This window comes from Schistocerca nitens, chromosome 8 (assembly GCF_023898315.1).
Source record: "Schistocerca nitens isolate TAMUIC-IGC-003100 chromosome 8, iqSchNite1.1, whole genome shotgun sequence".
Classification (NCBI taxonomy): domain Eukaryota; kingdom Metazoa; phylum Arthropoda; class Insecta; order Orthoptera; family Acrididae; genus Schistocerca; species Schistocerca nitens.
Genome location: NC_064621.1, coordinates 416789286 through 416803625, shown reverse-complemented (window position 1 = coordinate 416803625; position 14340 = coordinate 416789286). Strand labels below are relative to the sequence as shown.

Genomic DNA, 14340 nt, shown 5'->3' with positions numbered 1-14340 from the left:
TAATGAAACTGTGATTAATACCTGAATAGGAACTGATATATCCCTACGCGTAGCTGTGTTTAAATACGCCGGGGAGCACGTAATTGCTTGACTTGATCGAGACAAATAATACACACTCGGTGGGATTTCAGCGCAGCCCAAATAGATTTTTTTATATAACGTCAATATATACAGCTCTATCACTAGTTAGCCAGACTGAGACGTTATACTCTTTTACCAGAGTTTATGAGATGTAAAAGAGGTACCCAACAGTTTCCTTTCTGAACTGACTTATTTCCCTTAGAGACCCCGTCCTAGGCCTAACACTTGAGCTCCCTGTGATTAGGAAACATCCCTCTGAGCAAGTCCGGACTGTGCTGGAAGACCAGTTCCTATCCCGATAGCTGAAGCCACTGTGGTAAACTTGAAACGTGGTTTCCCAAACGCACATTATTGAAAAGCTGATGTCAGTCAGATGAGGTATCGTGCATTATATTCTTAATTGTGATGACAGATCATTATTGATCTTTTGCAAATAACTGAAAGAACCGTCTTAAATGTGAAGCCACTGGATGTCCTTAGTGTCTTCTCAAGCATGTCGTAGAGTATTGTAAACAGAAATGCTTCTTTGAATAACAGAGCTGGTGGGTTTGAATGTGTAGTCATTGTATTGCGATCATTTTACTGAAATATCTATACAAGGTGCTAGGGACCAGGCTAATTCGAAAATGGTGTGATGTGTTTGTAGGCTTCATTCATCAATGCCTTGCACAATCATGTTCTTTTGTGAATAAAAGTGCCAGATGACTTTGTTCTACAATCTTCCAGTAGCGTCGTTCCCTTACTTCGCGGTGTTCTTTTTTGTGTTGCCAGCCAGCGTCAAAAACTACTTAAATTATTCGAAATAAATTCGCTGAATGCGAATATCATGGCATCGGCTGTGTTAGATATAGATATGGCACCACCCATTTGTGACATATGAAAATTTGTGTCAGAACGGTAAGTTTGGGTCTGTCTGGGAAGCCCGCACGGATAGCCGAAGTGATTAAAGTCACCGCTCGTGATACTTGGGAAATCCGGTTCGAGTCCAGTCCGGCACAGATTTTCATACGTGTACGTGACACAGCTGATGCCAAGATATTCCCATTCAGGGAATTTATTCCAAATTAATTTCAGACGGCTGTCAATCTTCATTAATGTCTGTTCATCCAGACATGCAAATAAATAAATACTAAAATTTTGAATATACAAAGGATTCTAAAATGTACCTTTCTGGCAGCAAAACAATACTTGCAAATCTCATTCAAGCTATACTCAATTAGTACATTGTAGATAGTGGATACCTATAATAGAGTGATAGTATTTGCATATTTGGTGATTAATAAACACAGTTTTTCAGTAGTTTTGAGTTTTATTTTGTAAGAAATTGTACTTCATTTCCTTCTTCTCTCCTACTTCCTCAAAAATAGTATGAGTTCCTCTCTCCTTTACTCAGATCTTGGGGATGGTCTTGAACACAACTAATTTTTCACGGTTTTTGAATTCCATAAAGACTGTAGGTATTGATGCTTTCAATAACACTGTTTGGCAACGAGGGGACGAAACACTGTGTTGTGTTGACACTGGGAGAAATGTGTCTTTATTACTTTCTCCGGTAATTAGAGATCATATTTTGTTCAGATAACAATGGACATTATTCTCAGATCTGCTGCGTCAATATTTCATTGTTGCTGTTTAATACTTGGGAATTCTCTTAAAGGAGTTGTAGCCTTTTATACCATTAGGGCAAATTAGTGTTCCGAAAATCATTCGTATCGTCAAACTATTGCTGACTGTGTAATGCTTTTTTCTATCGTGGTAAACTTGAATCTTGCGTATATAACTGCACCTTGTTAGTCAACAAGGCAGACTTCATACGCTTTCTCCTTATTCACAAAGGTATATCATTGTGGTTCTTTCCTAAGCAATGCTTAGTAACATTTGGATTATGTGTAGCGCTGTGTCTGATTCTAAATTCAGGTAGTATTGGTGGTGGATGACAGGTTGGTGTTCGCAAAAGATATGTTTTATCAGAAAGGGTTATCATTCAATAGGGTCATTACTGAATATTTAGATAGAACTCTAAAACACTAGAACGAGCCTCTTTACGCCGGCCGAAGTGGCCGTGCGGTTTAAGGCGCTGCAGTCTGGAACCGCAAGACCGCTACGGTCACAGGTTCGAATCCTGCCTCGGGCATGGATGTTTGTGATGTCCTTAGGTTAGTTAGGTTTAACTAGTTCTAAGTTCTAGGGGACTAATGACCTGAGCAGTTGAGTCCCATAGTGCTCAGAGCCATTTGAACCATTTTTTTTTAGCCTCTTTACGACCAGTTAATACATGTCCAGAAGACTGACGTTCTAAAACGCTCTTTGTTTCTTTCAAGATACTGGCATTGGTCTTGCAACTACTGAAGTAGTGCTCTCCGTCATTCAAGCTTAAAAATATAGCCTTGAAAATAAAAAAGTTTATTTACAAAAGTAAATTTCTTGATGTAATTATTTGGTACATTTCATGTTATGAATATAAATAGGCAACAAATATAATGTATGTGACAGATGAAATCGAAAAATTCTCTATTAATTTGTTCTAATTATAATTTTAGGACTAGCAACAAAGTTTTCAACAATAGAATGTGAGGACAGATGTCTGGTTTCCCCTGAGGATGAGGTACGGCGGCATCCCTCTGGTCAGCAGTTCCAGCCACGCCATGTACAGAGGTGCGGACACAACTCCCTTCCGTGGAATGGGAAGCGCCCTGAAACACAGTTCGTGATCAGATGGGAGTTTGTACTTCTGAAGGTTTCCCGTCATAGGAAATTCCATATCGATTAGAGAGCTATCAGTTTCTCCTGGGAAGCTGTCTGGTTTCTATTGGAACATGCAGCATTTGCACTGATATCTAGTGAAATTACGAGGTGTTTTGAAGTTACCAAGCACTTCCAAATATTTAAGTCGTTTTAGCAAAACACAGGTAAACAGACCTAAATTCCAGTTGGTCACGCACACATTGACACAGTGTTGAATTCTATAAATAACACAAAAAACTAATTACATATACTGGAATGATAATACGGTAATGAATTCACATAAATCGTAGTACTGTAATAAAGTTAGCGATCTGGAAATGGGATTGGAGTTGTTAGAAATAATAACTCACATTACAACAAAAGTTGACGAGATGGAATATTCCAACAGCAGTTCTCTCAGCCTCATATGTCTGTTCGTTTTTTCCTTTAGAGCGAACAGCTCAGAATCTGTTATGTAAATCCCTTGATTGGCTGCAACAAATATACGTTACATTTACATTAGTCAGAAAAATTTAATGCTTCCAGTGCTTTCAACACCATTGAGGTAATACCAACTAAGATTACATGGAAAAAGTTACAAATAAATCGTATCAATTACACGAGTACTAGAACTTTGTCACCAGCAGGGGATGATGTTCCTACGACATAGTGTACCTTGGAGCCCATGTTACTTTTTCGTCGGTACTTCAGTCTAGTGCCTGATTTTGGAAATACGTGAAGGAATGCGCACTAGAGACCGCCATAAGCAGGTTTCGACATTTTCTACAATTTTTGTAGTTGTTAGACATGACGTTGTGTTTTGTGCAGAAATTATAAATACGAATGATGTTCAATAAGCAATGCGCACATTTTTTCTCGGCCTGTTTCGACTGAAAAAAATGCGGACTTTATTGTGGGGCGTCGTGGAATATTACTGCTTCAGCCCGTATAGTTTCATGAAGTTTCGACTGGTGACGGCGCCATCCGTAGCCTTCAAAATGACGTCTGAGACGGAGGGGCGTTACAAGCAGGAGCTGTCATTGAGTATCTTTCGTTGGAAAAGCTGAGTATCGCAGATATTTGTAGATGCTACGAAGAGCTGACAGTGAACAACAGCATGACGCGCAGTTGGGCGAGGCGTCTCCTATCATCGCAACATGATCGCGCAAACCTGTCAGATCTCCTTCGTGCCGGTCGGAGGCACATATCTGTGGCTCTTGCAATGTTGGAACGAGTGGATACTCTCATTCGAGGTGGTCTCCGGATCGCATACAAACACCTCCCTGCTCACCTGGGCCCCTCTTTTGGGAGTGCTGACACACTCGTTGGTTCCGACATTGACCAATAGAGTGGGGCCATGCGAGTAAATAGGCCTTCCCAGTAATGTGGCGTACGGCCGTCACATTGAAAGGAGAGCTTGTTGATAAATGAAGTTCTGTAGCCAAAAGAGTGAAGTATAATACCATTTATTAGAACCGTGAATAAAACCGATCTACTTTCAGAAAAAATATGTTACATTATTTACTGACAGCCCTCGTATTGCGAGCTCAGCTTGTTTAGGTATTATATAATATATTGATGCTGTTTGGAATATGTTGTTAATTCTTCAGTTACATGTTTTTGTGGCAAGTAAAATTTAATAATTTTTAAAACTAATTATATAACCTGTGGACGGTTAAATCATACTTCGTTAGTGAATAGCGTCTTGTACCTTGAAACGAAAGGTGATCTTTTGACAAAGAGCATGTGATATAAGCAAAGCAGCTGAGTTTTATTAATGTCTTAATAATTTAACGTGCCTTGAAAACAGAAATTTGTACTGGTCGTCAGCAGCTCCTATTTCAAAACGTGTTTAATTTGTAACAGATTTTTGATAATACTTCTGCTTGATGTTATTTCACGTACTGGTTATTGGTGTATAGTAGAGTAATAATGTAACACATAGGCTATTAAGTTCAGAATTGACAAGATTTTCTCGCTTGCAGCGCTTTTAAATTACAATAGAACACTTGTTTCTAGGTAATTGACCATGTTGTACCTTGGAACATGTTTCAACATTTGAAAAAACTTTACTTTTTTAATTTTAGAAAAAAACTGCATGACGTAAAAAGTGAATGTCATCATTTAAAAATGAAATAAGAAGGTTATTATTTATAAAATTAAAGTTTGAAATGTGTTCTAAGGTTATTTTTAACTGATTCAGAAAGTTTTTTAGGCACCTATTCAACATGCAGTAACTACTGTAATTAGGAGGGCATAAGATGAAATAGAGAACATGCTAGTACAAATAAATGAAAAGGAAAAATCTTACCCAAAAAGAAAAAACATCCACTTTACTGCAGATGTGATTGGCTACGAATTTTAACTATTAAAATAACTTGTATTTCACAGCTGTACTCGGAACGAAAACAAAATGTACCCTAACTCGCAGACTTTCTTCAACAATCCATAGGGATTTTTGGGGTGCATGAATTGATCTTCAAATATTTTTATAATATCATGTTCAATTAGTGAAATCGAACTTTCATTGTAGCTATTGTTACAGGAATGTTTTTTTCATCGGAAACATACAATTTCAATGAGATAATAGCAGATATTCATATTTGGTTGACTGTACAGTTTAATAAGTTACATTTTACTCTGCCAATTTGTACGACATTTGTATTGATGATCTATAAGATATGTAGTATAATATTTATTTGAATATGATTACGTGTTAAATAATGACATGTCACTTTACATAATAATAAATAAGGGAACTGTGTAAGTCAGTGGTCCCACAATGGGGATAGTTACGATCTGAGGGGTAAAACGTAGTTTTCTGAGGGGTCAAAACAAAAAGGTTCGATTTTGTTTCGATTACGAAACAACCTTATTTTTAAAAGAACATTACTGTTATCAATATCTTATAAGACTATTGACTATTAAACAAATTGCCAATAATTTTTTTTTACAAATTCTAGCATTAACGCGTGACACAATGTGGTGGAGGTTACAGTTTGTGAAACGAATGCGTGAACAACACCTTCCTCACATTGTTCAACCAGTACACACATACTTTGTATTTTTTTAGCATGCATCTATAGCAGTAAAATTGGGACATATACGTCACATATACTAGAACTGTTCTTGAAAATGTGTTCTCCAACTTCCTGCAATAGACCAGAAATTTCTTCATTATTCACTTCACAGCAGATAAATGACATCGACAACACAATATCATAGTAGCTATGTAATGGCTGCTGCATTGCTGTCTGGCCTATGCAGTAGTATTATTATTAGTGGCAGTGGTCAGACACAAAACGCTGACAGCCTGAAGGCTTCCAATTACTGCCAGTCCAGAAGCAAGGAGACCCGAAATCAAGGGATTTACAAATGTAACTCACAGTGCACACTTTTAACGTGGTTGATTTAAATGTGAGTACAAGGTGATAATAAGCATCTGTAGCTAGGAAGAGGACTAATGTAGAGGAATCAGGTTGTCAGGTTATGTAACAAGTGTCTACCATCAATGAGGATAGTTAACTTTCTTTTCTCAGAAAAGGTTGTAGGTAGCACATACAAAGCACCGAGAATTGCTTCGTTACACTGTAAACACAGGTTGTTCGAAGTAAGCAGTAGTCATTGTCTCATTAGTACAGGTTTAAAAAAACTAAAAAGCTAAATACTCTGTCACTCAGTTTCGTTAATTTACAAGTAAAAGTATCCAAAGAAAATTCTTTTTAATTCAAAAGTTTACTTAGGAACTGAAGTTGATGATGGTGGTGGTGGTGGTGGGGGGGGGGGGGGTATAATGGGTTGGGGTGTACGAGCTAATACCTCATTGTACTCAGGTGTAAAGGCCTGGTGTAACTTCTTGTTTTTCACGATGTAAACAACAAAATTCATTACAACATTTTTCCATAGAATACGAGTTAACCACGGAACACTTTTTCAGATTGCTTACAAATTTAATGTTTCCGTCTGCCATATCTTTTATCACTAAGCAACTGATGAAAGACTTTGTAAGCAGCATCATTCACGTTTATTGCTTGACTGACGTCTTTTCCTAATAATGTAATTATTGACACCATTATTCCTCGTGACCTGTAATGCATTTTTGACTTTAAATTTTATGAATATATACAGCTATAATGCCTAATTCCCTCAACGGTTCCATTCAAGATGATCGGGAGTGCACACATTATCATCATCATCATCATCATCAAACCATCACCCTAGGATCATCGGCTTTGAAGACCACTCATTACCTCAAGTTGCCATCTATGTCAATTTAAAACTTTCTTTTTAACACTGTCCTTCAATACCCAGTTCGTTTGAATCTTTTACGAACTCGTGAGGGCAGTCCCTCCGTTATAGCTCTTGGCATAGCGCAGCCGTTATTCATTTCACATGGCTAACTCAGTTGATTCTGGGTTCCTGAACATATTTGTGATCCGCTGACATTCTGCCATGCCACATTTACCTCCATTTTTCCGCTGTCTCCACTCTTTCCCATCTTTGATTGGACCTAGTATTCATGTGACCATCTTTCTTTCAAAGAAGTCAGGATTGTCTCTATCTGCTTTCCTGAATTCCCATATTTCTGCGCTATTGATACCAATTGGTCTAATGGTGGTGTTACATATCTCGATATTAATCTCACAGGAGATGGCGTTCGGTCCCATGTATTTGGCATGGCATATCAAAGTAAATAGTTCACTTACTAATTTTGTTTCAGTGTGATACTTTGAATGACAAAAGGCAAAAGTGGCTTAAATGAATTTTTAAATAAGCTCCAAATCGTGTTTTTTTATTTAAATTTAAAAACATCTGAAATAACTATACCAGATTGAAAATTTTTTTTTTCTTAGTTGCTAATGGTTGGCGACTATGAATATGCAATAGATGCGTAGTAGATGTATTTTTTGAGGAACGTGCTCATAATGATGGACTCACAGAACCATAAACTCATAGTTTATTGATCTTTTTAAGTAGAATCTAGAGAGTTTCTTTAGAATGTAAGAGTAGTATCCTTTGTGTTGTGATGTAAAATTACAACCAGAAGCTCTTACCGTTCGAAGAGTTCTCTCCATTACTGCTGTTAATTCGGAATTTCTCGATCAGAGATTCAAATTCCAATCTTGTTTTTTCTTGTGCTTGCTGAGTGATGTTCGGTATCACGACCACATCGCTGTAGTCGATTCGGAATTTTGACAGGAGCGCAGCTAAACTGTGACAGAACATTTTAATTACAAAGTTTTTGTATTAGAATAATAAGTGCACGTTAAATGTATATGTTTAAGTTCTACATACAACAGGTCATTTGCATTCAACACTTGATCCAGGAAATATGAGGTCATTTTATGGATGTTTTATTATTCCCTTATTATCCATATTACGCTAACAGGATCGTACTGATATGTCCATAGATAAATGATTTGTTTGAAGAAGAACGTTTGGCCAGTAGAACCTAGTACTGGACTGTGAATGTTGATCAGAAATGAAAACATACTATGTGGACCAATAAAGCTAACAGACTCCCTAATGTTTTCAATATACGTGAACATTTTATCAGATAGGGTCAGCGGCACTATCGAGTTGTTCGTGCCTCCAGAAAAGTGTCCCATCTTCGGACGATCGTAAAGAAAGACTTAGGCAAAATTTCCAGTTTCTGTAACGAATGGCAGATATCTTCAATGTGAGTAAATGCAAGACAATGCTCACAAGCAACAGAAAGAACCCGACTACTAAGAAACAGAGAATGTGAAGTAGATGACATTTCCTCTGGGTTTCAGGGTTATTGACATCCTTGGCAGAACCATCTAGGGGAAAACTATTCCATATGATGCGCATGATATATGCAACAGGTGAAGTACCCTTAGAACTGAAGAAGAATGTTCGTGTTGTTGTGGTCTTCAGTCCAAGACGATTGGTTTGACGCAGCTCTCCACATTACTCTATCCTGTGCAAGCCTCTTCGAATAACTACTGCGACTTACATCCATTTGAACTTGCTTATTGTATTCGTCTCTCGCTCTGTATCATTTTAACCATTTTAATGTTAACTGTAATATACCCTTTGAAATTCGGATGGTGACAGGTATAAAATAAAGATAGCAAAATGTTGTCTACATTGTGCAGTTACCTTCATGTGACCACCTGTCAGAAGAACGAGTAATCAACCTTTGCAACGCAGACCGCTGCAAGAAATGTAGGAAGAGAGTCACTGGGTCTCTGGAAGGTACCGACAGGAATATGGAGCCGTACCGATTGCAGTACCGTGGCCAGCTGCTGTAGGTTTCTCGGTTGAGGATCCATGGAACAAGCAGGCTGATCGAGGTAAACCCACAGATTCTCAATTCAATTTAAATGCGGGGAGTTTGGCTGCCAGAGGAACGCACGTATGCTGCGAACTGGGTGACAAGGTGCATTTTCGAGAAAAAAACAATCTGCATGCAGGGTTGGGCATAGTCCCCAAGCATAGAAGTATACTTGTGTTGATCCTTTGTACCTTCCAGAATTGGGAGATTACCCAAGGAATGCCACGATAACATTCCCCAGACTATAACGCATGCAGAGTGTTTTCTTTCTGACGTTCCTCACCGCACACGCTAGCGATTATCTCTACGACGGAATATAACGTATGTTTCATCTGAAAAGGCCACCTATTGCCACTCAGTGGACGTTCACGTGCGGTATTTAGGTGCAATTTCCATCCTGCGTCACTGATTAACGGTAGTCAGCATGGGTGCATGAACCGATCGCCTGCTGCGAACGCCCTTTCGCAACAACGTTCGCTGAACGGTTCTTGAGAGACACTGTTGGTAGCCCTTATTTTATCTGGGCGGTCAGTTGCTATTCGCCCGTACCCCATCTCCACAGCCGTCATTCAGCTCTGTTATCTATGACCGTGGTGGTATACCACAGTTGTCACAGCGCCGGTTGTGGATAGAGCCATTTTGCCGTGGGCGATTTACTATTTATAAACCTAGCTGTTTCGGAAATGCTTTCACCCTTGGCTCGAAAGCCAATGACCACTCAGTCCCGCCGGCTGGAGTGGCCGAGCGGTTCTAGGCGCTACAGTCTGGAAACGCGCGACCGCTACGGTCGCAGGTTCGAATCCTCCCTCGGGCATGCATGTGTGTGATGTCCTTAGGTTAGTTAGGTTTAAGTAGTTCTGAGTTCTAGGGGACTGATGACCTTAGAAGTTAAGTCCCATAGTGCTCAGAGCCATTTTGAACCACCCAGTTCCGACTGCAATGTTTTCCGCGTCCACCGCTAATGCTCCCACCAGTCGTCTGTAAGTGATTATTGACGTCGAACATAGGAGATGCTCACATTAAAATAATAATGAGCGTTCTTTAGCGCCACTACGGCGACTTGCGAGTGAATGAGGATGCAATGACGATGAAAGACACACAACACCCAGTCATCTCGAGGCAGAGAAAATCCCCTACCCCTCCGGGATTCGAACCCGGGATCCAGTGCGCGGGGAGGGAGAACGCTACCGCAAGAGTACGAGCCGCGGACCTCACATTAAGATGATTGGGCCGAGTATAGCTTGTATAGAACTCAGACAGCAGTTATATGAGTCTAGGGATAAGAAAGTGAAAGATACTGGCCAGGTGCGAGTAGGGTTCACACACTGAGAGTTGCATACAAACTTAATTATGTATACAAAGAGTTCATCAATTCGTGGATTCGATAAATGTTTCAAATGGCTCTAAGCACTATGGGACTTAACATCTGAGGTCGTCTGTCCCCTAGACTTAGAACTACTTAAACCTAACTAATCTAAGGACATCACACACATCCACGCCCAAGGCAGCATTCGAACCTGCGACGGTAGCAACAGCGTGGTTCCGGACTGAAGCGCCTAGAACCGCTCGGCCACATAGGCCGGCCGCGGAATCGAGAATCTCGACCATTTTGCCTGTTACCGATACTAATACTGGCAAGATATCGGTCCCAAGATTCCAAGATTTTCGAGAATGTTTTAATTTTAGTAATATAAATGTGTTGACTCGAATACTCTCTTTCAAATGCTGAAGGTGGCAGGGGTTAAATACAGGGAAAGAAAGGCTATGTACAATTTGTACAGAAACCAGATGGCAGTTATAAGAGCCGAGGGGAATGAAAGGGAAGCAGTGGTTGGGAAGGGAGTGAGAAAGGCTTGTAGCCTATCCCCCGATGTTATTCAATCTGCATATTGAGCAAGCAATAAAGGAAGCAGAAGAAAAATTTGGAGTAGGAATTAAAATCCATGGAGAAGAAATGAGAACTTTCAGGTTTGCCGATGACATTGTAATACTGTCAGAGGCAGCAAAGGACCTGGAAGAGTAGCTGAACGGAATGGACAGTGTCTTGAAAGGAGGATGTAAGATGAACATCAACAAAAGTTCCTTCTCTAAATCCTCGCACAAATGAAAAAAATGGCTGACATCGAAATAAGTGTCCAAGGAATAGAAAAGCAACTGGAATCACTCAACAGAGGAAAGTCCACTGGACCTGACGGGATACCAATTAGATTCTACACAGAGTACGCGAAAGAACTTGCCCCCCTTCTAACAGCCGTGTACCGCAAGTCTCTAGAGGAACGGAAGGTTCCAAATGATTGGAAAAGAGCACAGGTAGTCCCAGTCTTCAGGAAGGGTCGTCGAGCAGATGCGCAAAACTATGGACCTATATCTCTGACGTCGATCTGTTGTAGAATTTTAGAACATGGTTTTTGCTCGCGTATCATGTCGTTTTTGGAAACCCAGAATCTACTCTGTAGGAATCAACATGGATTCCGGAAACAGCGATCGTGTGAGACCCAACTCGTTTTATTTGTTCATGAGACCCAGAAAATATTAGATACAGGCTCCCACATAGATGCTATTTTCCTTGACTTTCGGAAGGCGTTCGATACAGTTCCGCACTGTCGCCTAATAAGCAAAGTAAGAGCCTACGGAGTATCAGACCAGCTGTGTGGCTGGATTGAGAGTTTTTAGCAAACAGAACACAGCATGTTGTTATCAATGGAGAGACGTCTAGAGACGTTAAAGTAACCTCTGGCGTGCCACAGGGGAGTGTTATGGGCCCATTGCTTTTCACAATATATATAAATGACCTAGCAGATAGTGTCGGAAGTTCCATGCGGATTTTAGCGGATGATGCTGTAGTATACAGAGAAGTTACAGCATTAGAAAATTGTAGCGAAATGCAGGAAGATCTGCAGCGGATAGGCACTTGGTGCAGGGAGTGGCAACTGACCCTTAACATAGACAAATGTAATGTATTGCGAATACATAGAAAGAAGGTTCCTTTATTGTATGATTATACGATAGCGGAACAAACACTGGTAGCAGTTACTTCTGTAAAGTATCTGGGAGTATGCGTGCGGAACGATTTGAAGTGGAATGATCATATAAAATTAATTGTTGGTAAGGCGGGTACCAGGTTGAGATTCATTGGGAGAGTCCTTAGAAAATGTAGTCCATCAACAAAGGAGGTGGCTTACAAAACACTCGTTCCACCTATACTTGAGTATTGCTCATCAGTGTGGGATCCGTACCAGATCGGGTTGACGGAGGAGATAGAGAAGATCCAAAGAAGAGCGGCGCGTTTCGTCACAGGGTTATTTGGTAACCGTGATAGCGTTACGGAGATGTTTAGCAAACTCAAGTGGCAGACTCTGCAAGAGAGGCGCTCTGCATCGCGGTGTAGCTTGCTCGCCAGGTTTCGAGAGGGTGCGTTTCTGGATGAGGTATCGAGTATATTGCTTCCCCCTACTTATACCTCCCGAGGAGATCACGAATGTAAAATTAGAGAGATTCGAGCGCGCACGGAGGCTTTCAGACAGTCGTTCTTCCCGCGAACCACACGCGACTGGAACAGAAAAGGAAGGTAATGACAGTGGCACGTAAAGTGCCCTCCGCCACACACCGTTGGGTGGCTTGCGGAGTATAAATATAGATGTAGAAAAGCAAAACGAGGATAATGGAATGTAGTCGAATTAAATGAGGTGATGATGAGAGAATAAGATTAGGAAATGAGACACTGAAGGTAGTAGATGAGTTTTGTTATTTAGGGAGCAAAATAACTGATGATGGCAGAAGTAGAGACAATATAAAATGTAGACTGGAAATAGCAAGGAAAGAGTTTCTGAAGAAAAGAAATTTGTTGACATCAAGCACAGATTTAAGTATCAGGAAGTCTTTTCTGAACCTATTTGTATGGAGTGTAGCCATGAATGGAAGTGAAACATGGATGATAAATAGTTCAGACAAGAAGAGGATAGAAGCTTTCGAAATGTGGTGCCACAGAAAAATGCTGAAGGTTAGATGGGTAGATCACGTAACTAATGAGGAGGTACTGAATAAAATTGGGGAGAAGAGGAATTTGTGGCACAACTTGACTAGAAGAAAGGATCGGTTCGTAGGACACGTTCTGAGGCATCAAGGAATTACCAATTTAGTACTGGAGGGCAGTGTGGAGGGTAAAAATCGTAGAGGGGAACAAGAAGTGAATACACTAAGCAGATACAGAAGGACGTAGGTTGCAGCATTTACTTGGAGATGAAGAAGTTTGCACAGGATAGAATAGCATGGAGAGCTTTATCAAACCAGTCTCTGGACTGAAGACAACAACAACAACAACAATATAAATGTGCCATAAATTCATGAAGGAAGCAGGCGACCATTATTATAATAAACAGTAGTTCTGAATTCAGGCTGACTGACGCGTTACGGTAACAGACATCAGACGAGGAATGACTTTATTGCTCATACGACGTGTTTCGGAATTTATCCATCGTCAGATACCCACGTGCGATACTGCACATGAAGTAATCGCTCCTGGATATCTGATGATGGATGGAGTCCGAAACGCGTCATATGAGCAATAAAGTCATTCCTTGCCTGATGTTTGACTTTTACCGTTGCGACTCGGTCAGCGTGAATGCAGAACTTTTAGTTTCAAGTTTGACGTTGCTTAACAAATGACAAAAGAAATATTTTTTGGTTTGATATAATTACAAATTAATAATTTTCGGATTTTTTCCTTTACTTGTACTGTGAAACATTGCTTCTTGCCAAATTTAATGATTCTGTATCAACCGGAACTACCCTATGGATTTTGACTGAATTTGCGAGTATTCTCATAAGTGACACAAGTGGGCGTATCTTTCGACTGCATTGTCTTACAAGCTTCAAAGTTTTACTCTGCCAAGGGACAATAGATCTTAGCATGTGACTTAAATTTCAACTCGATGCGTCTACCCATTGCTGAGGAAAAAGTCTATTAACAGTCGGCCAGGCAGATAGACAACAAAGCGATCCTATAGGGTTTCTGTTTTTATCTGTTGAGATACGTAACCTTAAAATTTTCAGAGAAGGAAGTGAGACAGTGGTATAGCCTCTCCAGACGTCACTCCATCTGCATATAAAGCAAACAGGAAAGTAAATCAAGGAAAATTTGGTTAGGGGATTCAATTTCAGGAAAACGCTGAAGATTAGATTAGATGGGCAGATAGAATAAGTAGTGAAGAGGTATAGAACCTAACTGGGGTAAA

The 14340-nt window shown here is 40.1% G+C and overlaps 1 protein-coding gene across 1 annotated transcript in view; it reads right to left on the bottom strand.

Moving 5' to 3' along the window:
* Positions 1 to 2463: 2463 nt before the first annotated feature.
* LOC126198906 (bumetanide-sensitive sodium-(potassium)-chloride cotransporter-like) overlaps positions 2464 to 14340 on the bottom strand; it is a 553300-nt gene continuing 541423 nt past the window's right edge. The window contains exons 18-20 of the mRNA XM_049935533.1: positions 7860 to 8017; positions 3177 to 3297; positions 2464 to 2774 (exon numbers count right to left, since the gene is read on the bottom strand). Coding sequence (XP_049791490.1) covers positions 2639 to 2774; positions 3177 to 3297; positions 7860 to 8017 — 415 coding nt within the window. The 3' untranslated portion in view covers positions 2464 to 2638. The remainder of the gene's footprint in view (positions 2775 to 3176; positions 3298 to 7859; positions 8018 to 14340) is intronic.